General features: G+C 34.6%; 1 protein-coding gene and 2 pseudogenes across 6 annotated transcripts; 2 read left to right on the top strand and 1 right to left on the bottom strand.

The window, feature by feature from the left end:
• Positions 1-1,257: 1,257 nt before the first annotated feature.
• Positions 1,258-7,723, bottom strand: LOC122315968 (putative receptor-like protein kinase At4g00960). 6 transcript variants are annotated; one of them, XM_043132346.1, is made up of 8 exons: positions 6,043-7,723; positions 3,719-5,407; positions 3,247-3,372; positions 2,913-3,046; positions 2,554-2,764; positions 2,226-2,457; positions 1,848-1,983; positions 1,258-1,717 (listed from the first exon to the last, which is right to left on the bottom strand). In XM_043132346.1, the coding sequence occupies exons 2-8, from the start codon at positions 4,515-4,517 to the stop codon at positions 1,391-1,393; spliced, it is 1,965 nt and encodes a 654-aa protein (XP_042988280.1). In that variant the 5' UTR covers positions 4,518-5,407; positions 6,043-7,723; the 3' UTR covers positions 1,258-1,390. The 6 variants fall into 6 exon arrangements, with proteins under 6 accessions (XP_042988280.1, XP_042988281.1, XP_042988284.1 ...); XM_043132347.1 differs by having other exon boundaries at positions 3,719-7,152; positions 7,255-7,723; XM_043132350.1 differs by having other exon boundaries at positions 3,719-5,612; positions 7,255-7,723.
• On the top strand, positions 7,470-14,379 carry LOC122316162 (annotated as a pseudogene).
• Positions 14,380-16,921: 2,542 nt separating this feature from the next.
• On the top strand, positions 16,922-26,613 carry LOC122316161 (annotated as a pseudogene).
• Positions 26,614-27,069: the final 456 nt, after the last annotated feature.

Raw genomic sequence — 27,069 nt, 5'->3', positions numbered from 1 at the left:
CAATTAAAGATATTCAAAGGCCAAGATGAAAGGAAAAAGCTGACCTGGAGGTCCAAATTTCGGGTGAATAGGCTAGACTAAATCTTCAATTGAAACAGATTTTGGAAATACCGTTAGTCCTAAGGAAATTGATAGCAGATCGGTATTTCGGTCATAACTTTCACATATGATCTCTGATTGATACGATTTTTGGTGCGTTAGCAACCTCACGTCAAGATTGACAAATGCACGTCTAAGGGAACTTTCCAAATTGGGAATTTTAGGGGGTCAAACGGAGGCTTGAAGTTAGGGCAACAAAGAGGACCTAGGAGGCTACACGACCCAGTTCGGCTGTGTCTTCTCTCCACCTTTGCTCTCTTGTGAATGCTGTTTTCTAGTGTTGGGTTTTGTGCTTTATTTTAGTTTTCTTATGAAGAATGTTTTTTTGAATCCCATGGCTCTTGGGATAAACTTGGTTGCCTAAATTTTTGTACTAAAGTTAGAGGTAAAGTCTAATGATTAATTTAGATATTGTTTCGGATCAACAACAAAATTTATATTGTGAGTTTGATCAATTGAATAATTTTATTATTGGATACTTTGGTTATCTATATATTTATCTAAATTCATTATGATTTTCGAATACATTGGATGCTTGAAAAATTCCTATGATCAATATTCAATTGGGTTTGTGAATGTTTTAACTATCAATTGTTCATGCTTAATCTTTAGTGACTAGTTTTCTTGGCATTAACTGCTAAATCTTCCAATTAGACAGAATCATTGTTCCAGTTTAATTTAATTAAATTGATCGGAGACAATACTCTAAATTATCAGATGGATCCTTGAAATCTTAATCGTTCTCTATATTGATTTATTTTATTATTTTAGTTGTATTCTTTTACTTTAAAAATATTCATCTTAGTAATTTTCTCCTTTATTTGATTGCATTTAATTAATAATTTGTTTTCACTGTTTAAGTTTATTTTTTTTATCATATAAATCAATCTCTGTGGATTCGACCATGTTAGCTAGGTACAAAAACACTTATACTTGCATGTAAAATTGTTCTAAATTTTTGGTTCACTACTATATTATTGGTCCTCGGATTAATCTGAGTCTTGATTATGGCTACTCATCAATATTCCATACATCAACTAGTATTCCAAATAGAAAATCTGGATTCAAAACACCCCACCCCCTTGTATAAAAAAAGAAACGAAACACATTATTTGTTTTTGAAAAATAACACTCAATAGGGACAAAAACAACTTCGAATAAAAATTAAGGGTTGTGGGAAAACATGATCAATTAAAACAATTGAGAGTTACAGAGTTTCACTGGAATAATAGAGTACCATAAACAACACCAACATATAGGACAATCAAAACTAGGGTAATGACAGCGAACACTAGCGAGGATATACCTCAGTAATTGAAGCATCATTTACTAAGGCTTGGACATTGTTGTTTCTAGATTGATATGACCCTCGGGACAACATGTCTGGTCCAGTGCTACTCATGTACATAAGAAATGGAGGTCTCTTGGGTACTGCTAGAGTAATGGATTCGCTACCAAGCATGAGAACGACTGAAGCAGTTGTCGGTCTATCATTTACGTTTTCTTGAACACATAATAGTCCAATGTGGATGCATCTCAGTATTTGAATTGTTGAATTTACCATCAATGTGGGATCTACAATATTTAAAGGTGTTCCCTGCCTCCAGTTTTCCCAAGCCTACAAATTGAAATAATTTGAGGTTTCGTTTGAATATTAGTGAGATGAGATGAGATAATTTTAAATGAAATTTGAAAATTGAATAAAATATTATTATAATATTATATATGCATGGATAATTAATACTTACATAGCTTAGAAGGCCTTCAGGAAAAGAATTGTTTTTACGCCCACTCGCTATCTCCAAAATTAGCACGCCAAAACTGAAGACATCTGACTTCATTGAAAAGGCTCCACATTGAGCATACTCTGGAGGCATATATCCACTGCAAGTCATGGACATCAATATATAGTATTAGTTTCATTAGAAAAATAACAGTTGAGCTCATACTTTTATGGTAGATTTCATTGGATTTCATCATATGAATTTATTAGAGGTCATGTTTAAAAATGATTTCGAGTACTACTTCCATTTTGTTTCTAAGAGATAAAAGTAGTAACTATTTGTTTACTTGTTTCTAAGAGGTTATGGTTATTATTTCTAGCTTACATCTATATATATACTTACTAAGTCCCAATAATTCTGACTGTATTGCCTTCAGTTCGATCTAACAACCTTGCAGTGCCAAAATCTGAAATTTTAGGATTCATATATGCATCTAACAAGATGTTGCTAGCTTTGAGATCGCGATGAATAATACGGAGTCGGGAATCTTCATGAAGATAAAGAAGCCCTCGAGCAATACCCTCTATAACCTGGTGCCGTTTTTCCCAATTCAGTTGTACTTGTCTGATTGGGTCTTCATGTTCATGCAACCATAAAATAGAGTCCTCATTTGAAATCAAACTATCATGAATAGAATCTAAAATTTAAGCAAAAGTGTACGTAACCATACCGAATAAGAAGTGATCGAGGCTTGCATTAGGCACAAACTCATAGATAAGAAGCCTTTCATTTCCTTCCAAACAAAATCCTTTGATTCTCACCAGATTTCGATGTTGAAGCCTTGCTAGCAATAGAACCTCATTCTCAAACTCTATATTTCCTTGTCTAGAACCCATAGATAGCCTTTTCACAGCTATTTCTAGTCCATTTTGAAGCTTACCCTGACATGGAAATACGTCATAACATGATCATGAAATATTACAAAATCCTCAAGGATTCATAACGTACTTTGGAATCTTGGATTTAACCAGCTTTAATGACAAACATGATATGCTTAATTTTCAACTAATTGATGATCATATCACTCACCTTGTAAACAGCACCGAATCCACCTTCTCCAAGCTTATTTACCTCGGAAAAGTTCTCTGTAGCAACTCTGATTGTGCCAAAGTCATATCTAATAAATGATTCAACACTACTAATTTCATGCTTGGCTTCAGTACCTAATAATTAGCGACACGTCAGTAACTTCAAATCTTATATATGTTCAATGCCCAAAACAGACTAGCTATTGCAATTGTTATCATATATGTGTGTGTGTGTGTGTGTATTGCATTAATTAAGGCATACCATTGTATAAAATTTTTTATATAATATTTGTGTATAGATCTAACACTTCTCAGAACAAAAATTCAAAACGTACTTTTCACTTTCTGCCCTGACTTCCTTGGTCGAAAATAGAAAACGAAGATGCAAACGATTTGCAAAGCAAAACCAATAGTCGATACAACTATGATTATCGTAGTTCGAGATGGTTTACTTTCCTTTCCTGCAAACACCAAAACATGAGTTGGATATTGAAATCTATTAAGATAATCCAAAATCATGATGCGGTGCATGTAAAAGAGAATTTAATTACATCGTCCAACTACAAGCTGCTGATACTTCTACTTTTCATTGTAATTAAAATACCCACCTCGTTGTGGTTTAATTAACACCACATCTTGATCAAAGATGCACCAATTTATAATTTTAACAATGATAATATTGAGAAGTTGTCATAATGAAAACTTTTGGAATCTTACGTTTGTGCACATAAAATAAAAGGAAAAAGAAGAAGAAGAAGAAGATGCCGTACGTATCTGTCAGGCATGCACGTAGTATTAGTACCATACCTTCCGTTGGAGGGGATGACGGCGGCAGTAGCGACGGCGGCGGTGCCTCAGCTTTTGGGTCATAGAAAGTGTAAGACTCATACCTTAACTCACAGCTGGGTGACATATATCTCCCTCCCTGCTTTTCATAACAGCATGGTTCAAATACCTTTGACTTAGTCTGCTCCAGGCAGCTCTTGCACTGGACTTCATCCAAATCAGGGGTGCACATAAGAAGTGCATATATTCTTTGGAAATCTTGGGCAGCCTCGCTTCCCACAGCAAATTTTCGAGTAGAATTTCCTGCTGCGGCGAGGTTTGTTAGCCTCTGTAACAAAGGCCCTAGAACCCGTTTGTAAGCATCTACATCTGAGGCGTTTCGGTAGTTCTCGAAGGTATATAGAGCGCGGACTTTCAAAACACCAAATATAGAATTGTTTGAGTATCGCACCATACATTTCGGGTCCCATATGATCGCCTCCTTCTGGTTGGGACAATACTGCAACAAATCCTGACTCGACGCATTTACACAACTACGGCATTCGTCTGTCCCAATGTCTCCTCTACAAAGTGCAATCGCGTTTACTTTGTCGGAACTTTCTCCGACGGAAAAATTATAAAACCCGTAGCTGATTTTGGTATCGGATGACATAGACGCCAGGATGGTGTGGAGATTTGCTCTGTATGTACTGTTACTGGTGTAGTTACCCTCATCGGAGCACTCGTGGATATCTTGCGCTAACGTTTGCGCTAACGTGGGAGCAAACAGATGCAAGATCAGAATTAGGCAGGTGAAGAAAAGTGGTCTTGAACAGCACATCTTCGTCGTTTCTCTCTGTAGTCTTTTAAGTTGAAATATATGCGCAATCGTGGTTAAAGTTCCCGAACCAGAAACTTGGGCTGCTTCTGCGTTCGTTCAATATTCATATATATATAGCGCCCAAAACTCACGTTGTTGAATATGAAGTGAAGACTTTTGAATATGAAGTGAAGACTGAAGATTGGAAACATCATCTAAGTTAGTCTTGAAGATTGGAAATATTCATCGGAGCACTCGTAGATATCTTGCGCTAGCCGGGGGTCTTGAACAGCACATATTCGTCGTTTCTCTCTTTAGTCTTTTAAGTTGAAATATATGCGCAATCGTGGTTAAAGTTCCCGAACCAGAAACTTGGGCTGCTTCTGCGTTCGTTCAATATTCATATATATATAGCGCCCAAAACTCACGTTGTTGAATATGAAGTGAAGACTGAAGATTGGAAACATCATCTAACTAATTCAAGGCAAAGAGAAGTAGAGGTTTCTTTATATTCATTGTGTTCTTAAGAATATGATTATTAGTATTGAGTTCATTCAACATTCCAAGTGCCCAAAACTCACGTTGTTGAATGTTGAATGTTGAATGTTAAAAACAAGAACCGAAGACTGAAGATTGAAAAGATCATCTAACTAATTCAAGACAAGGAAAAGAACATGTTTCTTTATATTCATCGTGTTCTTAGGATTATGATTATTAATATTCATTGTGTTTTGATGACTTGACCTGTAACGCCCCGTACACGAGAGGGTAGGAGAATTACTACCTGCCACTTATAATTGGATCTTCGAATACAATTAAAATCTTCAAAGTTTTCAAAACAATTATACATTCATCTTTATCAACTTCATATCAAAAAGACATCAAAGCATAAGAAACAATTAACATAAATCCTTGTCTCCACAATCTTCCAATAACCTTAACATAATAAACTAATAATTTAATAAGTCTCAAATATCCAAATAACAATAAAGACTCCAAATACTCATTTCAAACCCTTCTAATGACATTGGTAATCAAAAGTACTTGACCACCTATTCCATAACTAGCAAAGCTCTAAATTCTATTCCTGACCCCCAACTTAGTCATCAATATTATCTGAAATTTTTTTTTGATAAGTAAACGATAGTATTAAAAATCAATATCATCTGAAATTAGGAGATAAGGGATGAGTTATCAACAATTCAGTAAGCAGGAAATATATACTAGCGTGCAAAACATGTGCATTTACAGAGTACCACATGCAGTGATAAATATTTTTCAGAGTTATTAATCAAAATAAAAGATGTTTTCAAACGTAACAGAGCGATAGTTTTAAGACATAAAACTTGATGTACTTTGGCATAACATAATATGAGCATCATCATCACATCAAAATAGAGCATCTCACAAAGAAGAGACCATGTTTAACCCCCATGGTAGAGTTATACTAAACCCCAGCAGCCAAACCGGGCAAAGACAGAGGTGAAATGTTTCCCTTATTATTCTGGGAGCCCCGAGTGTGCACACAGGAAAGACCACATAAAACCACTTTGTTTCCAAAATGGGTGCACTCCAGAGACAAAGAAGTTGGTACTAACCCAAACAGAGCAGAGCAGAGCAGAGACAGATCCAGATACAAAATCAGTACACCATGCCAAAGGTTTTTTTTTTTTTTTTTTTTTTTCATATGCCATATCAAAAGAAAACAAAGTACCAAAGCATATTCAGATCATTCTCACATTCTGAAAACAAAAGTCGAAGCATCTTTCTAAATCAATGCACAGTTTTCCAGATTTCCAATATCGCTCTTTTTCACATTTTAGAGACAGCATGACAAAATATAGCTCATGTCCACACAATGCATGTCATAAAAACATTTTTCCTTTTTCATACAAATTTCATGAGTAATGCAAATAAACGACCAATGTTGTTTTTTCCAAGTTTTCAATTTATAACAAAGCATGCAAAATTTTTAGAAAAGTCAACCTCAGTCTCAATAATTTGTGTAAAACCTAGTATAGGAACCCTGCTTACATGACTTTTGCAGCGTATTATCTATGCCTTGAATTCGACGACTTATAGACTCGTCACCTATTCATAATTAAATAAAAGAAAATACACTAAGTGTTAATGACCAGCAACACAACTTCGATCTAAATAACTAAAACCCATAATTCCAAACCAAATTTCATCACATTAACGCAACTCAAGCAACCATATACAAAACCTGGACAGCCCACACTTCACATATTCCAATTTCAATACTGACCTATACACTCACCAACCAACGTCAAACTCAATTAATCTAAATATCAACACCAACACAGCAGCCCGCGACTCATAACAACCACCAGCTCAACCAAATAAGCAATACATATCATACTTTCCTCTATTCCTAACTCCACAAAGTCCAGGTTCCTGATATATGAAACCAACACCCAACCTGATACGATACTAATTATTTCCCAAACAAAAATCCAGCAAATACAACGAACACAAGAAACTAAGTGACTAGGCAAACTATCAAGAAAATTTATACCAAGTGACGCTAGGAAATGCGAAGGGAAAGTAGGCAAGGCATTGCAAGAGAAATAGACCGACCCACAAGGCTCTGAGAATGGAAAACGCACTGCTCAAATCACATTAACGGTGGAACCTAGAGTAGTTTCAAACCAAGCCAAACAAGAACACAAATGTAAGATTAACACTTAAAGAATAAAAGAGAGTGCGAGAGAGAGAAGAGATCTAGAGGGGTTACCGGCTTGTGGAGAGGGAGACAAAACCCAACCTGAAAACTTCAAAAAAAATTTGTAGCAAAACACAAAGGGCACAACGAAATGCGCAAGAGAGGAAGAGAGTCTGAAAAGAGTGGAAAATATTCTGAGATCGAAAGAAAAAGCAGTTGAGAAGAATGAGGAGAAAAGAGAGTGAAGTGCGGAAACCAAAAGCTGAAAAGCAGAGAGGAAAATGAAAATGGAAGAAATAAATGATGCTTACGTTGTATGAATCAACAACTCGCACCAGAAATCTACAAGAATTTCCGCATCAATTCCACTAGAAAAATCAGAGAGCCCGAGAGAGGAAGCGAGAGAGTAGATGAGAGGGAAAGTCTTCCGAGAGAAACTGAAATCCAGATGTGAGATAAGGGGTAATGGGTTTCCGGAGAAAGTTTACGGAAAGAAAGGGAAAAAAAAAATCCTGAATGGAGAGAGAGGGCTTAATCGTCGCGTGGAGAAAAAAAAATGAAGAGAAAATAAGCTTACCCACAAACAACACCGTGTGATGGGCTTGAGCCCAAATGCTACATGACCAGATCGATCGAGCATCTTAGTATGAAATACTACTATACATGTGGACATGCTAAACAGGAAATCAAATTGAGAAAAGATATTTAAAATCGTAAATTGTGTGAAAAAAATAAATAAAATATAAAATTCATGTACGTGAAAAAAATTAATTTTTTAATAATAAATCTCATTTTTTTTTAAAGTGATTCTTTTCTTAATGTCAAATCCAAGCATTTTCATATTTATATTATTCCCAATTATGTGCATGGTTCTAAGTTCTTTGTAGATTGTGTGTATAATTTCTTCCAAAACAATGATACCTACACAACACATTTTATAATATATTTTATAATACATGTAAAATAAAAATATTTTTATAAAATAATGTTAGTTTTATAAGATATTTTATAAAAATACTCTTTACTTTTAAAATATTATTATGTAAAATATTTTAAAAAGTAACGTATGTTTGTCATTTTTCTTGGGGAATAACGGTATTTAGATGGTTCGGTCAACGTCTAACCAGTTGACTTGACTTGAGCCACGTGAGTTTGAGCTCCCAACTTGGCTTCGGTTAATTTTATTGGCATGGGGTAATTGGTTTCGGCCCAACGCCAATCTACATAGTTTGAGATTCTAAGATCCCAATAATCGAGAAATTTGTAGACTGAGGACAATTCTGCTTTCAGATTGTAATTAGCTTCTTCGAATTCTAATTTTTTATTTTTTATTTTATATATTTCTAGGTCTCAAAGTTGGGATATGGACGTATGGGCCTGACTGGAGCCTACAATTCTCCTCTCTCTGATGAGAATGGAATCTCAATAATAAAGTAAGCTTTCAGTAAGGAAATCACTTTCTTTGATACAGATAACGCTTATGGGCCTCTTACTAATGAGATTCTGCTTAGGAAGGTGTGATTGTTACTATTGTTAGCAAACTGATTAACATTTGAGGAACACATTAAACTTCATGACATTAACTGATCAAAGAACTTTATATCCTTTGGGCCTTGAAACAACTTCCAAGAGAATCCAAATAGCCACCAAATTTGGCATCGAAAAAGCAGTCATTTCTGATATGATTGTGAATGGAAGTCCAGAATATGTTCGCTCATGCTGTGAAGCGAGCTTGAATTGAAGCGCCTTGTGTTAAGAGTTTCATAAACTAGAAATGAAAATATTAAAAACAGAGAAGATGATGAATGTAAACTGTCTGAAAGGAATTGTATTGCATGAATTAAGTAATCTGATCATTGTATTGACATTTATTTATACTGAAAATCAAGATAACAAAAAATAACTAACTAATGTATATTGTCTAATTTAGCCTTGGCCTTTTCTTCTTTAGACTTTAACTCCATGTTTTCTATATGCGATGCTATACTCCCACACCCTCCCGCCTTCAAGATGAACATGAATATTGAGAATATTCATCTTACGGAGAGTGTGATGAAAAGGCAATGAATTACCCAGTGGCTTGGTGAGTATATCTGCCAACTGTAGCCGAGAGGGAATGTAAAACAGTTTGATAAGCTTCTCTTGCAATTTCTCTCGAACCAAGTGACAGTCAATTTATATATGCTTAGTTCTTTCATGCTGAACCAGGTTGGTGGCAATAGACATTGCTGATTTGCTATCTGTGTATAGAGATGTGAGCTGTTTATGATCAATCTATAGGTCCTGCAATGCATAGACTAGGCATTGCACCTCACATGTCGTAGCTGCAAGAGCTCGATACTCTGCTTTAGTAGAGGATCGACTAATTGTGGCTTGCTTTTTGTACTTCCACGAAATTAGAGAATTGCCCAAAAATATTGCAAATACTGTTATGCTTCTCCTGGTGTCGATGCAGTCTACCCAGTCACTTTCTGAGAATGCTTTGAGTTGAAGTTCTGATGATGATGATAAAAACAAACCCTGCCCTAGTGTAGCTTTATTGACTTAACACTTGGACAGAATAAGTAAGATCTAGTCTGGTAATTGTCAAGTATAACAATCTACCAACCAGTCTCCTATACTCTAATAGATCTTCATAAAGCTCTAGATCATCAGCAGTTAGTTTGAGATTTGATTCCATTGGGAATGCAGCAGGTTTTGAGCCAAGGTTACCAGTGTCTTATAATATATCCAAGGCATATTTTCGTTGACGAAGTGAAATGCTAGTTTTAGATCTTGATATTTCTAGACCAAGAAAATATTTCAATGGTCTCAAGTCTTTAATTGTGAACAGATCATGTAAGAACTTCTTCAAGAACTGAATTTGTTCCAAATCATCACTTGCTAGCAACACATCATCAACATAAACAAGCCGTACCATAAAAGAGGTTGTTGACCTTTTGATAAACAATGAGCAATCAAATTTCCCTTGAGTGAAACCATAGGTGATGAGAGAGTTAGACAATTTTTCAAACCACTGTCTAGATGCCTTTTTAAGGCCATAGAGACTTTTTAAAAGTCTACAAACTTGGTTGTTCTGATTAGGCAGTCCAGGAGGCAAGTCCATGTATACCTAAAAAAATATTATTTACATCTAGTTGGTAAATGTGCCAATTTTTAATTGCAACAATAGCAAGTAAAAGCTGAATAGAAGTAATCTTGGCAATTGGTGAGAAGGTATCAAAAAATTCTAACCCTTCTTGTTGAGTGTAACATTTTGCCACTAGTCTTGCTTTATGTCTTTCTATGGTTCCATCAGATTTATATTTGATTCTGAATAACCATTTACAACCAATTGTCTATTTATTTTTAGGTAAAGTGACAAGCTCCCATGTTTGATTTAACTCTAAAGCATGTAATTCATTTTTCATAGCTTGTTGCCATCTTGGAAATTGTACAGCTTGTCAATATGTTTTGGGTTCAGATGAAGTTGTTATTGAGGCAAGAAAAGCTTTATGAGAAGATGATAATCTGTTGGTAGAAAGAAAAGGAGAAATGGGATTGATAATACCTTTAGTAGAACCATCATTAGAAGAAGTTGAATGGGTTGCATTTGAGGTAACTTGACTGGAACAGTAATCCTACAGAAGAATAGGTGGTTTTCTAATTCTAGTTGATTTTTTGAGTTGTAGTAGATCATTAGAAATACTATTATTTTGAGATATAGACACATCTTGGTTAGTGTTTGAAGGAAGGTTATCATCATGAGAAGTTGATGATATAGATTGATTAGGAAGAACACTAGAATTGGTGGGAAAATAATAGTTATTTTCTGATGGTGGGAATAGAAATGTATAACTTTTTGGATTAGGAGGTGTATTTGTAAAAGGAAGAATATTTTCATGGAATGTGACATTTCTAGAAATGAACACTTTATTAGTGTTGAGATCCATGACTTTGTAACCCTTTACATTAGAGGGGTACCTGAGGAATATACATTTGACAACTCTAGGATTAAATTTATGTTTGTGATTTTGAAGTGTAGAAGCAAAGCAAAGACAACCAAATACCTTAAATGAGATGGTTTTGGTATTTTATTGAAAAGCATTTCATAAGGGGTTTTATTATTAAGAAGAGGGTTAGGTATTCTGTTGATGATATGTGCTGCTATGAGAACACAATCAATCTAAAAAGATAATAGAATATTTGATTGAAACATTAGTGCTCTAGCTATACTAAGTAAATGTTGATGCTTTCTTTCAATTGTTCCATTTTGTTATGGGGTTTCTACGCAGCTTTTTTGATGTAAGATTCCATTTTCACTATAAAAATCTGTGAGAAAAAATTCAAGTCCATTATCTAACCATATTGTTTTGACAACAACATTAAATTGAGTTTTTATCATTATACAAAAATGTTTTGAGCAGAAACGGAACTTCAGATTTAGCTTTAAGCATGTAAACCCAAGTACAACGTGTGAAATCATCAATAATTGTCAAGAAATATCTATAACCTCAATAAGAAATAGTAGCAAATAAACCCCATATGTCACAATGAATCAAATCAAAATATTTATTAGATTTTGTATGTGATAGAGGGAAAGGTAATCTTCTTTGCTTTGCCAAAGGACATATATCACATATATTTTGACAATCCATAGAGATAGAAGAATCTAATTATTTGAAATAAGAAAGTCTAGAGAAAGATACATGGCCTAATCTGTAATGTCATAGATCTAAGGATTTTTTAGAAGCAGTATAAAAATGAACTGAATTAGATTTAGAGGTTGTACAGGAAGGTACAAAATGATATAGCCCTTGTTTGTCAAATGCAATCCCAATCATCCTCCTCTTTGATTGATACTACAAAAGACAATGAGTTCCAAAGAAAGACAAAGAAAGATTAGATTGTTGGGTTAGCTTAGAGACAGATAAAAGATTAAAGGAAAATGAGGGTATACACAAGACATTTTGCAAGAAAAGATTATTGGAAATGCAAATTGTACCAACATGTGTGGCTGGTATAATCTGTCCATTGGGTAGATTTATAAATGTGTTTATTGGTTTAGGAGGAAAACAATAGAAATGTGGTGAACAAATCATGTGATCTGTTGCACTAGTGTCTAATATCTAAGAATGATTTGGTATTAGAAACAAAATTGCAAAAGAAATTACCAAAGAACTGGGCAGAAGTAACAAGGTTACAAGCACAGGTATTCTGGATATTTGAAGAAGGCTGAGAAGATTGTGAGAAATTAGCAAGAGCTAAAAGTTTATTAAATTCTTCAAAGGTTAAAGAAACCATGTGAGACTCGTCCTTACTTTGATCACAGACTTCATTGGTTGAAATGGCAGCATGAGCAGCAGAACAGTTTCTCTTTCCTTTTGGTCCAGTCCAGTCCAGCCAGGAGGATACCCATGAAGTTGGAAGCACTTATCAATAGTGTGTCCATTATACCCACAATATGTACAATGGAGTGAAGACTTCTAGGCCAATTCTTTTGAGAACTTGTATTGGTTTGCTGCTGGAGTAGTGAACTATTTTACCATCAATGCATGAGTTTCATTTGAAATTGAGTTGGTCAGTTGCCTTTGGCTCTCTTCTTGAAGTAGTAAAGAAAAAACCTTTGCCATGGAAAGAAGTAATTAACTTCTGATGGATGCATATAACTCGTTTAAACCAACAAGAAATTTTAGAACATAATCTGATTGCTGCCTATGTAACAAAAAAGTGAAGAGATCACATGTGCAACTTGACATTTTTCCACAAGTGCAAGTTGGGAAAGGACGAAAACTAACATATTCATCCCATAATGTTTTGAAGGCATTGAAATACTCAGTAATAGATAAAAAGCTCTAGTTTATACAACTCAAAGATTTCTCAAGATGGAAAACTCTTGGTCCATCACTTCTTGAGTATCGTATTTTCAATTCATTCCAAAGATCAAGAGCTGAATTAACATACAACAAGCTATTTCAAATATCTTTGGAAATTGAATTTATCAACCAAGAAAGTACCAAATTATTAGCCCTCATCCATGTTGTGTGAAGAACTAACTCAGAAAGGTTTGGAGGTCGAATTGAGCCATCAATGAATGTCACTTTATTCTTGACAGATAAAGCAATGATGATCGAGCGGCTCCAAGCAATATAGTTATCACCACTGAAAATCTCTGAGACAAGAAGAGCACCAGGGTTATCACTTGAATGCAGATAATATGGCCTTAATGAATTATCTAATGGATTTGCATTGATAAAGTCGGTAGAGCTGATAGAAGCCATTTCAAGAAAATAAAGAATGACAGAGAGTCGAAAGAACTTGATAAACTAGGCATAAAAATCACTACAAAATCAATATAGTGCAAAGAAACTTGAAGAAAGAACAAGAAAGAATCAATTTCCAGAAGGGAAAATTAGTTTGCAGAATTTACTAATTTGATACCATGTCAAGAGTTTCATAAACTGGAAATGAAAATATGAAAAATAGAGAAGATGATGAACATAAACTATCTAAAAGGAATTGAATTGCATGAATCAAGTAATCTGATCATTGTATTTACATCTATTTATACTGAAAATCAAGATAACAGAAAATAACTAACTAATGTATATTGTCTACTTTAGCCTTGGCCTTTTCCTCTTTGGATTTTAACTCCATGTTTTCTATATGCAATGCTATACACCAACACTTTGATGTGGACTATATTGATCTGTATTATCAGCATCGAGTAGACATAAATGTACCTATTGAAGAAACTGTAAGTGATTCACTTTTCTATTTCAGCTGGATGCAAGCTTGCCAATAATGGGTGGCTTTGCAAATTATTTTTTGTTTTGCAATCTAAAATGGTTGATTAGATGGCTTGTAGGTTGGTGAACTTAAGAAACTAGTAGAAGAGGGAAAAGTCAAGTATATTGGTCTATTTGAAGCTAGCCCTGACACAATAAGGAGGGCACATGCTATACATCCAATCACAACTCTACAAATGGAGTGGTCTCTTTGGACACGTGATATTGAGGAAGAGATCATTCCACTTTGCAGGTTTGTTCAATTTATAGCTCAAGTATTTACTAATTATGTTATCTAGAATTATGACTTGATGGTTTTGTGCATGTAGGGAGCTTGGAATTGGAATAGTTCCATACAGTCCCCTCGGCCGTGACTTTTTTGCTGGCTTGAGTTGTGGAAAGTTTGGCCACAGATAGCATCTTGGTATAAATTTCACCACATCCATTTATTAGTTTTTAACAATGTCTATTCAGTTGCCTTTAGAAGGACTTTATTCCACTTGGTATTCATTCTATTTTCCTAAAGAATCTCTTCCTTATAGAACTTTTCATGTAAATGCATCAGTAGCTCTTTTTCCTTGAAGGCCTATCATCCTTGGTTCCAATGAGAGAATTTGCACAAGTTTTAATAATTATATGAGATGAGATTAGATCAAATAATTTGGTTTTGTGTAAACCAAATTATTTTCCCACATGGTAGCATTGTTGGTTCCAGATCCAGGATAGGTTGGTCCTCACATAGCTCAGCCAATTCCTTTTCAAGCAAAGTCATTGTTAAGAAATAAATCTTACATTGCCTGTGGACAAGGTCTTAGGTATGTTTATAAATAATAAGCAATTCTTTTTTGTTAAATTGATTTTATAAGAGTTAGGCCCATAAATTTTTTCATGGTATCATAGCCTACCACAAGACCGAATGGGGGCTCACACTACTTATCCAGTAACAAAAACCAACAAAAATACTAAACTGCACGTGAAGAGGGGTGTTAAGGAATAAATCTCATATTACCTGTGGACAAAGTCTTTGGCATATTTATAAGCAATGAGCAACCCTCTCTTGTTGAACTGGTTTTATGATAATAGCTAGGCTCATGAATTTCTTCAGTCATCACAATCAACCCCTTCTTCCTCCACGTTTCCTATAATCAACCCTTCTTCCTCCACATTTCCCACATGATATGAGATATGAACTGGCTTTTCATTGTTGTCAAACATTTCTTAGATTGATGATGACCTAGTAGGGCTTCCGGCCACTGTGCTAAGGACAATCTTGTTTTCCAAGTTAATATAGATCAATTCAAGGCCAAAAATCCTAAAGAGTTGTGCTAACTTTACTTTCTCTATTTGTTAGACCATTAAGCTGTCAATCTACCTAAAATCAATTGGTATTAAGAAAGAAACACTCAAGTTTTTTATATCAATTCGAGGCCAAACATCCTAAAGGGTAGTGCTAACTTTCTTTTCTCTATCTATCAGATCATTAAGCTATCAATCTACCTAAAATCAATTGGTATTAAGAAAGAAACACTCAAGCTTTTTATGACATTCAACATCCAATGCTATTTTAAGAGCAGTCGTAAGGAGTTTAGCTTGCAATATATTTACATACACATTCAATAACATGACTCTTAAAAGATAAAAGAACGCTTGAGAAGAAGGGGTTTGAACTTGGAATGCGCTGCCTAGTCATTCTTGGGCCTCTGTAGAAAGAATCCACCAAGAACCAAAAGTAACAAATAATAACCTAAGCATTGAAGAAGAGGAGGTTGGATAAGTATATTTTAGGCGTGGCGAGCTTGAGTTCTTTGACTGTTACCCAAAAAAAAAAAAAAAAATAGAAAATGTAATTTTTAGACGTATAAAGAGATTATATATAAATATATATATATAGATATAAATTAATATGATTCATTTTTAAATATCAGATCTAATTTAAAATAAAAAATTAACATATCATATCAAATTATATCAGTTTTTTAACTTATTTTTGTCCTATATTTTATAACCCTAACATTTTTATTTTTGGAAAGTTTTACCAAGGAAAAAAAAAGGTCCACTCTTTAATCAAGTATAAGGTATTATACCTATGCAATATACAAGGAGATTTCCCGTCATGAATAGTTCAAAAAATCTCCATTATGAGTACTTCAACCTCTATTTAATTTTCTATCCTTAAAAAAGCACAATCTTATATTAAGATAAAAAAAAAATGAGCAAAGTTATTATTCATCTTAAATTTTATCCATATTGAGACAAAGACCAAATCATCCTCATATGTAACAAGCTCAAATTCAAAACCAAATAAAGATTCCAAAAATAACTCCAACAACACAAGTTTATCTCTTTCATCTTCTTTATAAATAGATAATGATATATATATTTATTTTTTTAATTTGATTATTATAACAAATCACATGTATATTCATCTATAAATAATACACCACCGCTCCCAAAATAATTATGGAAAGCACACTCCAAAATCTTTTCAAAATCAATTACAAAAGGGTACCTCTCGCGACTTTAAACATCTTAATCATATAAGTGTTAGCATGGTACTATTAAATTGGCCTCATTAGTTAATAATATAAATAAAATACAGTTAAAAAGTGATACATAAGTCATTGTAACACGTTATAAAAATATCTTTTTAAAATACTAGAAAGTGTATGTACACACTTGCTAATGGTGAGAGATGGTGGGAAAATTAATATTGTTTTATATTTGGGTTTAAAATATTCATAACTAACACGTTCTATTTGTTTATTATAATTACTCATCAATAAGGTCCATTTAATATATATTATGAAGCTGAAAGCTAAGAATTAAAGGCTATAAATCGATTGGTCAATGAGAGTCATTGGCGGCTTTTCTCTGTTTGTGTCTTGTCGTTACTTCCCACCCTCTCTCTATATAAGTACAAGACACCTTGAGACATCGAAAATCTTGAGGAGAGAAACACGAGTACTACAAAGATGGCAGAAGAAAACGTGATCCAAATTCCAAGCGTGTAACTCTCTATTTATAAGCAGATTTTTTCTTTTCTTTTTTTTAATAATGCTATATACAATAATAAATATATAAATATTATATAGTCATTTTAAAAAAAAGTAAAATTTATTATTAAAAATTTATTTTTTTATATGAATTTTATATTTATTCATTATGATTATACGGCACTTGTACACACACGACTATAAATATTATTATTCTATTTTTTTTAAAGCCAAATCTGAGCATTTATTTTAATCAAGTAAGTTTGCCCGGCCTCGAAGATGAGCACTTTGATAATTAAATTAGTTATTAAAATGTTTCAAAGAGTTATGATATTGCTTATCTTAAGCTTTAATACTCTAAGACACGCACAATTATGTCTTATGTTTCAAGTGATTTTTTCTATCAAATATTTAAATGATAATCATTTAAAACATGTCATATCTAGTGATATATGACTTATAATGAAAAGAATTAATTAGCTTGAAAAATATATTTACTCATTTTAGAAAAGGGTCGCCCTTTTTTAATTTCAGTTTGAGTAAAAAAAAAAAAAAAATCATATTTTGAATAGCATTTTCATATTTATACTGTCCGCCAATCATGTGTATGGTTCTCAGTTCTTTGTAGATGGTGTGTATCATTTTTTCTAGAGTAATGATATTCACACAACACATTTTATAATATATTTTATAATACATGTTGTAAAATAAGGGTATTTTTATAAAATAATGTTAGTTTTTTAAGATATTTTACAAAAATATCCCTACTTTTAAAATATTATTTTATAAAATATTATAAGAAATAACGTGTTTTTATCATTTTTCTTTGAGAGTAACGATATTTAGATGGTTCGGTCCATGTCGAACCAATTAACTAGACTTGAGCCACGTTGTGAGTTTGAGCTTCCCGTTGAGTGACTTTGAACTGGGCTTTAGTTAATTTTATTGGACGGGGTAATTGGTTTCGGCCCAACGCCAATCTACATAGCTTGAGATTCTAAGATCCCAATAATCGAGAAATTTGTAGATTGAGGACAATTCTGCTTTCAGATTGTAATTAGTTTCTTCAAATTCTAATTTTTTATATTTTATTTTTTATATTCCCAGGTCTCAAAGTTGGGATTTGGATGTATGGGCCTGATTGGAGCCTACAATTCTCTCTCTCTCTGATGAGGATGGAATCTCAATAATAAAGTATGCTAGTAAGGGAATCACTTTCTTTGATACAGCTGATGCTTATGGGCCCCATACTAATGAAATTCTGCTTGGGAAGGTGTGATTGTTACTGTTGTTAGCAAACTAATTAACATTTGAGCAACACATTAAAACTTAGTGACATCAACTTATCAAAGAATTTTATATCCATCCTTCAGGCCTTGAAAACTGCCAAGAGAGAAAATCCAAATAGCCAACAAATTTGGCATTGAAAAAGCAGTCATTTCTGATATGATTGTGAATGGAAGTCCAGAATATGTTCGCTCATGTTGTGAGGCGAGCTTGAAGCACCTTGATGTGGACTGTATTGATCTGTATTATCAGCATCGAGTAGACATAAATGTACCTATTGAAGAAACTGTATGTGATTCACCTTTCTGTTTCAATTGGATGCAGGCCTGCCTGTAATGGGTGGCTTTGTAAATTATTTTTTGTTTTGCAATCTGAAACGGTTGATTAGATGGTTTGTAGGTTGGTGAACTTAAGAAACTGGTAGAAGAGGGAAAAGTCAAGTATATTGATCTATCTGAAGCCAGCCCTGACACAATAAGGAGGACACATGCTATACAACCAATCACAGCTCTACAAATGGAGTGGTCTCTAATTTGGACACGTGATATTGAGGAAGAGCTGAATTAGCCTCCCTACGCACATGATGAATAGACCAAGATGAGAAGTTCAATAGTTTAGACTTGACATCACCAATCACCATCCCATAGCTAGACTAGTTACCCTTCTCCTTTGATATGTCATTGATCACCTGTAGAGAATCACCTTCCAGAATAATAGTCTACAGACCTACCTCCAAGCTGAACAGAGTTGCATGTAAGGCCCCAGTAGCTTCTGCTAATAGAGGATCAAACACTGATAGTCGATTAAATCTCAAACAACTTAAAACTAAACCTTCACAGTCTTTAATTACTGCTCCAATCCTAATGATGACTTTAAGCTTGTTTGTAGCAATATCCCAATTGAATTTGTTACAACTCAAAGGGAGAGGTTGCCACACTGGATCCAGAGTGGTAGGCACTCCAGAAATGATAACCATCTTTGAGAGATCAACCTGCAATTCCTTTAAAAGCTCTTTAGATTGTTGTACTACCACATTTGGATGCTTAACCTCACTTTGAAAAATAAAATGGTTCCTTCTTTGCCATACTCTCCTTGATACCACATCAACCTGTTCCACCACCACTAACTCAAAGTTTAAACAAAAGTCCTCAACCAATTCAAAAAATGTTCTTCTTCTTGCAAACCTTCTTTTGAATCTGTTCGGAGCATTGGCTCCATACATCCAGTGCTGCTGGACAAGACCATAGAGCATGAAAAACATATTCTTCTTCAAAACAAATAGGGCATTTTGGACTGTCTACCACCTTTTTTTTTTTTGGTAAAAATTCAAATTAGTAGGAAGACCATCTAAGCAAGCTCTCCATAGAAAGATCTTATCAACTGGAGGGATATTCAGCTTCCATAAAACTAACCACACTCCACTTCCATTATTAGAGCAAAAATGTTGACCTTTTTTTTATTTTTTATGTTAGATGTATGAGGCAACAAGCAAGAATGATGATTTGATTGACTTGAATTTGTTGGAAGATGTCTCAATAAATGTTCAAAATGAGGAAGGGAAAGTGAAACGAAGGAAACAATCAAATGTGAGGAGGCTTTTTTTTTTTTTTTTTTTTTTTTCTTTCTTTCTTTTTAAAGATGGTTCCTGATTCTAACAAAGGTGATGGTAACATCGTTAAGCCACATGCCAAGTTCAAGATGTGTGGAGCTACATATTTGGCAATGAGCAGATATGGAACTGAAAAATTTGAAGCATCACATGGACTCATGCACTAGAAGAAGTTCACGAAATATTGGTCAGTTGATGATAGAACAAAATAGTGGATTCGTGTTGTGAAGCATGAATTGCCATTTCGATGTTTTGAATATTCTGGCATAAGATTTTTATTAAAATCTTTGAGTCCAAATGTTCCATTCATATCTAGAAATTTCGCCAATGTTGATTTGGTTAAAATGTATAATCGGGAAAAAAAAAGTTTAAATCTTCATTGCTTGATGCTCTTGGTAGAATTAGTTTGACCTTTGACTTGTGGACTTCTATAACTACTGATGGTTATATGTGCATTACGACACATTTTCTTGATAAGATTTGGGTTTTGCAAAAAAATGTGTTGAACTTTTCTTTTATGACACCGCTACATAATTGCATATTGTTGTCTGAAAAAATTTATAATTTTCTATGTGACTGAGGAATTGAAAACAAGGTTTTTACTTAATTTTAGACAATGCTTCTTCAAATAATGTTTCAATGGAGATGTTAAGAACTCTATTGAACATTAAGAAAAACTTTCTTCGTGATTGTGAGTTCTGCCATCTTTGTTGTTGTGTTCACATCCTCAATTTGGTAATACAAGATGGGTTAAAAGAGATTGATTGTGTTATCTAAAAGGTTCATGAAAGTATCAAATATGTCAAAGGATCACAAATAAGAAACTAGAAATTTTTAGAATCAACCAATCAACTGTTTTTCAATAGTAAGAGAGGGATGAGACACGATGCCCCTACTAAATGTAATTCTACTTTTCTTATACTTGATAGTGCTCTTTTCTATCGTTGTGTTTTTGGTCATTTGGAGTTGATTGATTCTAATTTTAAGCATTGTCTATCCAAGATTGAGTGGGATAAAGTGGAGAAAATAAACACTTTCTTGATTGTCTTTTATAATGTCACTTGTGAATTTTCTGGAACCAAATACCCTTAAGCCAATTTTTACTTTCTAATGTCATTTGTGTTTTATAATGTCACTTGTGTTGTTGTGGGAGAGCCCCCTTGGCCAATAAATAGGCCAAACCTCCACACCTCAAAACCCATCCCAAGCCATCCCCTTCTTCTTAACCTCGGCCTTTTGCCTCTCTAGATCTCATTCTCTCCCTCAAACTCCCCCCCCCCCCCCCCCCCCCCCGTTCACGCATCTTAGAAAATTCTCACCCAGGGTTCTGTCACCACCGTCATGGTCAGCCATCCTCGAGTGCTCACTGAAGGTCATCCGACCAACCTCCCACCCCCTCCATTTCCACTTGGCCTCTCGCCTCTCAAATCTCCCCCATTACCGAAATTGGATCTCCCACTCTCTCTATTAGGGTTCTACACCGCCGCCAACCACTACCAGCCACTATAAGTCCCTCTTTCCCAATCCCATGTGTTTGTCAGATCCTGCCTCCTTCTAGCTTCCCCATCTTAGTGTCACTCAATTTCTACCTAGATTCACCACTATCAACAATGCTTGCCCCTGCCTCCGTAGTGCTCCTCTCCTCCAGACACCAACACAGTAAGCTCCTCTGCCTCTCAGGTTACTTTTTGTATTTTGTACCTCTGTTCATGCTATATTTCTCTAACCATGTCCCTTTGGGTAGCAACACAAACACTGTTTTCCTCTCAATCTAAGAGGAACATCCGCTATCGATGCAATTTGATCATCCATAATTTCCCTTCCCTCATTGTGAGTAATCATTGGACTAACCTTTAAAATATTGTCTTCGGAGATTTGTGAAATTATGATGTGCAATCTAGTTGTGAATTTGTAAGTGGTCAAGGCCATTCTGCAATCTCTTTAGCATCAGGCTCATTACTCCCAGCCACATGTTGGCTCTTACCACACTCAGATGGCTTGGGATTATGAATCTAATCCGAGGGGGGTAAATCACTAGGAACATAGACCACCCCCTCACTAGCCATAAACACTGAATCAATTCTCTGGCCCATAGAACTGAGATGCTTTGCACCAGCCTTAGACATTTCACCAACCACAAATTCTATAGCAGGTAATTCCATAGCAGGTACAGGATTGCTTGGTTTCGTAGTAGGTTCCGTAGCAGCTCCTTTCTTTGAAATTAACTGAGTATTACCAGCAGTATTGGGTTGCACCACGTCCACAGCCTCTTCGACATTTAGGTTCTACCCTTTCTTCCACACCCATGATTTACCAACCTTACCAGTTTTGCCAGCTTTACATGTCTGAGAGTTATGTCCTTGCATCATACACATGCAACAATAGGCAGGGAGAGTTTCGTATACAACCTCTTGCTTCCTACTAGTAGTAATCTCGGTGCCCCAATCCAGAAGTGAGTCAACGGTTCCTTGGCAGCATCGACTTCCTCACACAGTCTTACACCATCTGTTCTTGTTTGCATACAAGTCAGATTGTCTTGATGGATGAACGTACCAATAAGAGCCATAAGAATATTAAAAAAAGCTTCATGATAATAATTGGAAGGAAGACCCGGGAGAGAAATCCAAACCGGTACCCAAAAAGGGTTCTTCATCATCAATGAATTCTGGTGTCCAGTGAAAAGCACGATAAAAAATCCCATTAATCTTACAAAAATCCCTCGACAATGCTTTTGTGAAAATTGCTTCATTAGCCATACGTACAAAGATGTTATGAGGCCGCCGCATTGAAGAAACAACTGGTGTGGTTGAGAAACCCTAGCGGCTATAGATGAAGGCTCGAACAACATCCAGTGAAGGGTGCTGCTTCAAGAACTTGAGGACAACTGAATACCAAAATGGTTTTGCAGACCTAGCAATTTCTTCCTTGGAAAACTGAAAACAAACTTTTCCCTCAACAACTTTTGGAGCACGAGACGCTAGCACCATCTCGGGGATGGGCTACGGGACAGCAGCGACAAGGTCGGCAAAGGACTGCAGACTTGTGCTACCATCAACTGCTGCCATGTAGCCTAACGTGAAAACCCTAATGCAAATGGCAAGGAGAAACCCTAGCAGAGCAAACCCTATAAGCGTAGTTCCAATTCTCAACCTCTTAAATTACTTAAAGTTCATCGATTATTCTTCTGGCTGTTGACTATGTGTCTAAGTGGATTGAAGTTGTATCATGCAGGAGCAATGATCATGCTACTATAGTGAAATTTTTGAAAGAAAATATTTTATCTCGGTTTGGTACAGCATGGGTGATCATTAGTGATCAAGGCACCCACTTTTGAGGCTTTGATGCATAGGTACAATGTGGTACACAAGGTTTCTACAGCATACCACCCGTAGACCAATGGACAAGCAGAGCTTGAAAACAGGGAAATCAAGTAGATTTTGGAGAAAACAGTTAATCCAAATTGCAAGGATTGGTCCTACGTCTACCCAAAACCCTACAGCTTTTAAATCTCCCATTAGAATGTTCCCTTATCGACTTTTTTTTCAAAACCCTTGTCATTTACCTTTAGAAATAGAACAAAAAGCTTACTGGGCTATCAAGGCCCTTAACTTTGATTTAAATGCTATAGGTAAGGAAAGAAAACTTCAATTGATAGAGTTGAAGGAGTTAAGGAATGATGCCTATGACAACTCTAGAATCTATAAGGAGAAGATGAAATCTTTTCATCATAGAAGTATTGTGAGAAAATAGTTTTAGCCTCACCAATAGGTCAACTTATATGATTCTAGGCTACATCTCCATCAGGTAAGCTACGGTCTAGGTGGACTGGTCACTTTATCATGAAGCATGTTTTTGAGAATGAAATTCTAAAGGTTGAAGATCCAAAAGATGGACATGTATTTAAGGGCAATGGATAGCATTTGAAGCCACTTGTAGATCGTTCGAATCCTGCAGAGGAGAACAATCTTCTTGTAGACCCAATTTATGAGAGTTAGTACCATTGCATGCACCTTTGTAATTAGTTAGCTTCTCTATTTGTCTTTATTTTTATTTTTGTTATATTTTTTTCTTTCTTTCTTTGTTCTAGTTTTGCTTTTGTTTTCGTAGCAATGAACTCCTTCAGTTGTTTCAAAACTGCCCTTCACTTCCCATGTGATACCTTTCTTACTTCATCTCTATGCCCTTGTGTTTCTTGTTTTTGCCATTGAGGACAATGTCAGCTTTTGGTTGGGGGGTGGAACATACCCAAGTGCATAATTTTTGCATGACTAAAGATTTGACATTTGGACTAGATTTCAATGTATGTCATTTGAGTCTATTCTTCTACCTTAGTTCTCTATTGAGATACTCTCATAATTCTCTTTGAGCACAAACTAAGCCTTTGTGGTAAGATGGATGTTAAACACGTACAATTAGCGAACACCCTTGAACATTAGTTGCAACTTCCATATGAGTGACTATGAGGGATATTCCTTGAGTTAAGTTCATTGAGTTATAGCATGTTCTCCCTTTTGACTTGTTTAATTATTGAGAATGTCATTACATGGTTTGTAGCATGTTGATTGATTATACTTAGGAGAGGATGAAGGTCAATTTAGGATGAACGTTTGAGCCTTTCAAGCTATCCGATGTTTTATCCATTAGAAACCATTTTGAGCCCAAGTAAATAGGAAAAATTAGCCTTTCTTTTGTAAACTCATGTTTCTCTCATCCACTCCACATTGGAGTTGAGCCTAAATTATTATCTCTTTCATACCTTTCACCTTTAAAGTATGTGCCAGGGATGTTAAATGTTGATCTAAAAAACAAAAGGAAGCCAAGGAAAGGGATGTATTGTGGTGGTTTCTTATTGGTACTAGCAAGTTCGTTAAAATGGATTCCATGATTGAAAAAAAAAAAAAAAAAGAGAGAGAGATTCTCTAGAGAGAGAGAGAGATTCTTAAAAAAAGAAAAAAAAAAGAGAGTGATTCTCTAAAAAAAATACAATAGGTTGATGGAGTTGTGCTCTAATGTATTATTGGGTGAAGACCGCTAACATGTATTTATAAGCTCTTGTAAATTCTTTTATCTTCCCTTGTTTTCTTTAACCTGATCTTAGCCTCATACAACCTTTGATTATTGAATTTTTTATCCTAAGTGGATTTGTGGTAAGAGTTGTTGAATTCTCAATAATTAACATTTCAGTTATGGAGATCTATGGTTCTTTGTTGTTTTGCCTATATACACTTATACCTCCTATACACTTGAGTGAGTAGCCTTATTATGTTGGCGAATATGATAGAGGTGGAGTTAATGCTTTTGTTGAGGGTGTACTTGAAGTTATATGTGCTTGGGTTGTTGGTAAGATGGCTATCGCTTAGCGAGCACACATAAATTTTGAGAGTTGTTTTGATAGACAAACTTTGGTAGCATTACAGATCTCTTATGAATATATTGCTTGATATGTCTTAGATATTACTGCATTGTTTATGTGGAAGTTTTCATTTCGGGTTGGGGATATTTTTCTTTCCGCTACCTTGATGCTTGAATTGCTAAAGACTAGCAATAGGCTAGTTAGGGGGTGTGATGAGTGCACGAAAATGTACTCTGAACATTACTTTTACGAGTTTAATTACTAAATTATATGTGTTATTTAGGCATTTTGATTATATTTTTCTAATTTAAACTTTAATTTCATAATGCCCAAGTTTTTATTCAGTGTCTAATGATTTTATTGCAGGAATGAATTTAAAATTATTAAGCAGAAGTTTGGCTAATAAGAAAGAAAAGAACAATCAATGGAGAATTTTATACATCCAAAGTCAAAGAAATTCAAGTCATAAACAATGAAGGAAAGAGCAATTAATGAAAAATATTTGGAATCTGCAGCCTCTCTGAGCATCTGTTAGTATTATGGTCATGTCTTCCTCTACTGATATTTGATTGAGGTGATTCAAGATGCATTGGAAAACTAACTCAAGGGGCTACATTTGTTCCAAAATAGCCATTTTCTAATGGATAACTGGTCTAGCTATGGGATGGTGATTAGTGACATCAAGTCTAAACTATTGAACTTCTCATCCTAGTCTATTCATCATGTGCGCAGGAGGCTAATATCGTAGCTCATACCTTAGCAAAATCTACATTATTTGATTTTGATGTAACAATAAATATGGAGGAAAGTCCTTTATGTATTGTTTCTTTGCTCTGAGAGCATTGATGAATAAAACTCTTCCTTTAAAAAAAACATGTAATACTTTCGTATTATAATATGTAATTAGACATTAAAAATAATATGTAATACTGTAGTATGATATTAGTATAAAGATAAGTTAGATATTAGTATAGAAGTAAATTAGTAGTGAATTATTTAGTTTTAGCTTTTAATTTTTGGAACAGTTTGAAATTTGATAGTCCACAAAAAATTCTTTTTTAAAATTGGCTAAATATGAAGCTAAAAAAAACTCAAAACTGAAAGCCCAAAACTTGCTCTGCTTCGATAAATTGGAATCGAAGTTAGCTTGGAGCCTACACAAGTCGGAATCTAAATCGGAGTTTGAATTTGAACTCCGACTAAGTTGGTGCTCACCCCTAGTATCACACATGTGAAGGGCCCCAAAAATTGCTATGCACACTCGCTATCAATCTATATGGACTTTAGGATGCTATTGTAAGCATCATTCCCATTTGGTTATTTTGGCAATGCATTGCACTTCTCAATATTTTCATTGGAGGGAGGAGAGATGGGCCAAGGCAAGTTGGGACATGTTGTGCAGTCAGTGCAATCATATGTTGAGCATAGAGGAGGAAGATCAAAGGTTTGGTCAGTAAAAGCACTGGCATGCTTAGCCAAATGCCAATGCATCTTCAAAATTTGAAAGAATATAAATAAAATGAGCTTTATTGGAATAATCAAATAGTGGGAACTTCAAATATGAGTTACAATATTTTCAAAACTTTCTTCATATTTAGATATGCATTATTCATCTTTAAAAATAATATTTTATTCTAAAATATCATACCCAACTACTCCATAACATTTCCCACATTTTCCATCTTCAAAAGTGATATATTCAAAAGTGATATTTATTCTAAAATATCATACCCACGTTTTCCACAATAATTTAAGAAAAAATTAAATTATTAATTAACATATAATTAGTGTAGTTGCAAAATATAAAAATAAAATAAAATATTATTATTAAAAAAATAATATTATAGTATTATTTTGAGTAATCTAATATAAGGCTAT

This window comes from Carya illinoinensis, chromosome 7 (assembly GCF_018687715.1).
Source record: "Carya illinoinensis cultivar Pawnee chromosome 7, C.illinoinensisPawnee_v1, whole genome shotgun sequence".
Lineage (NCBI taxonomy): Eukaryota > Viridiplantae > Streptophyta > Magnoliopsida > Fagales > Juglandaceae > Carya > Carya illinoinensis.
Note: the sequence above shows the minus strand (reverse complement) of the source record. Positions and strands in the feature narration are given on the sequence as shown.

Coding starts and splice junctions, on each gene's coding strand:
- LOC122315968 (XM_043132346.1), bottom strand. CDS start 4,517: ATGTGCTGTTCAAGACCACTTTTCTTCACCTGCCTAATTCTGATCTTG. Junction 3,373..3,718: donor GTCATCCCCTCCAACGGAAG/GTATGGTACTAA, acceptor TGGTGTTTGCAG/GAAAGGAAAGTAAACCATCT. Junction 1,718..1,847: donor CTGAAGGCCTTCTAAGCTAT/GTAAGTATTAAT, acceptor TTCAATTTGTAG/GCTTGGGAAAACTGGAGGCA.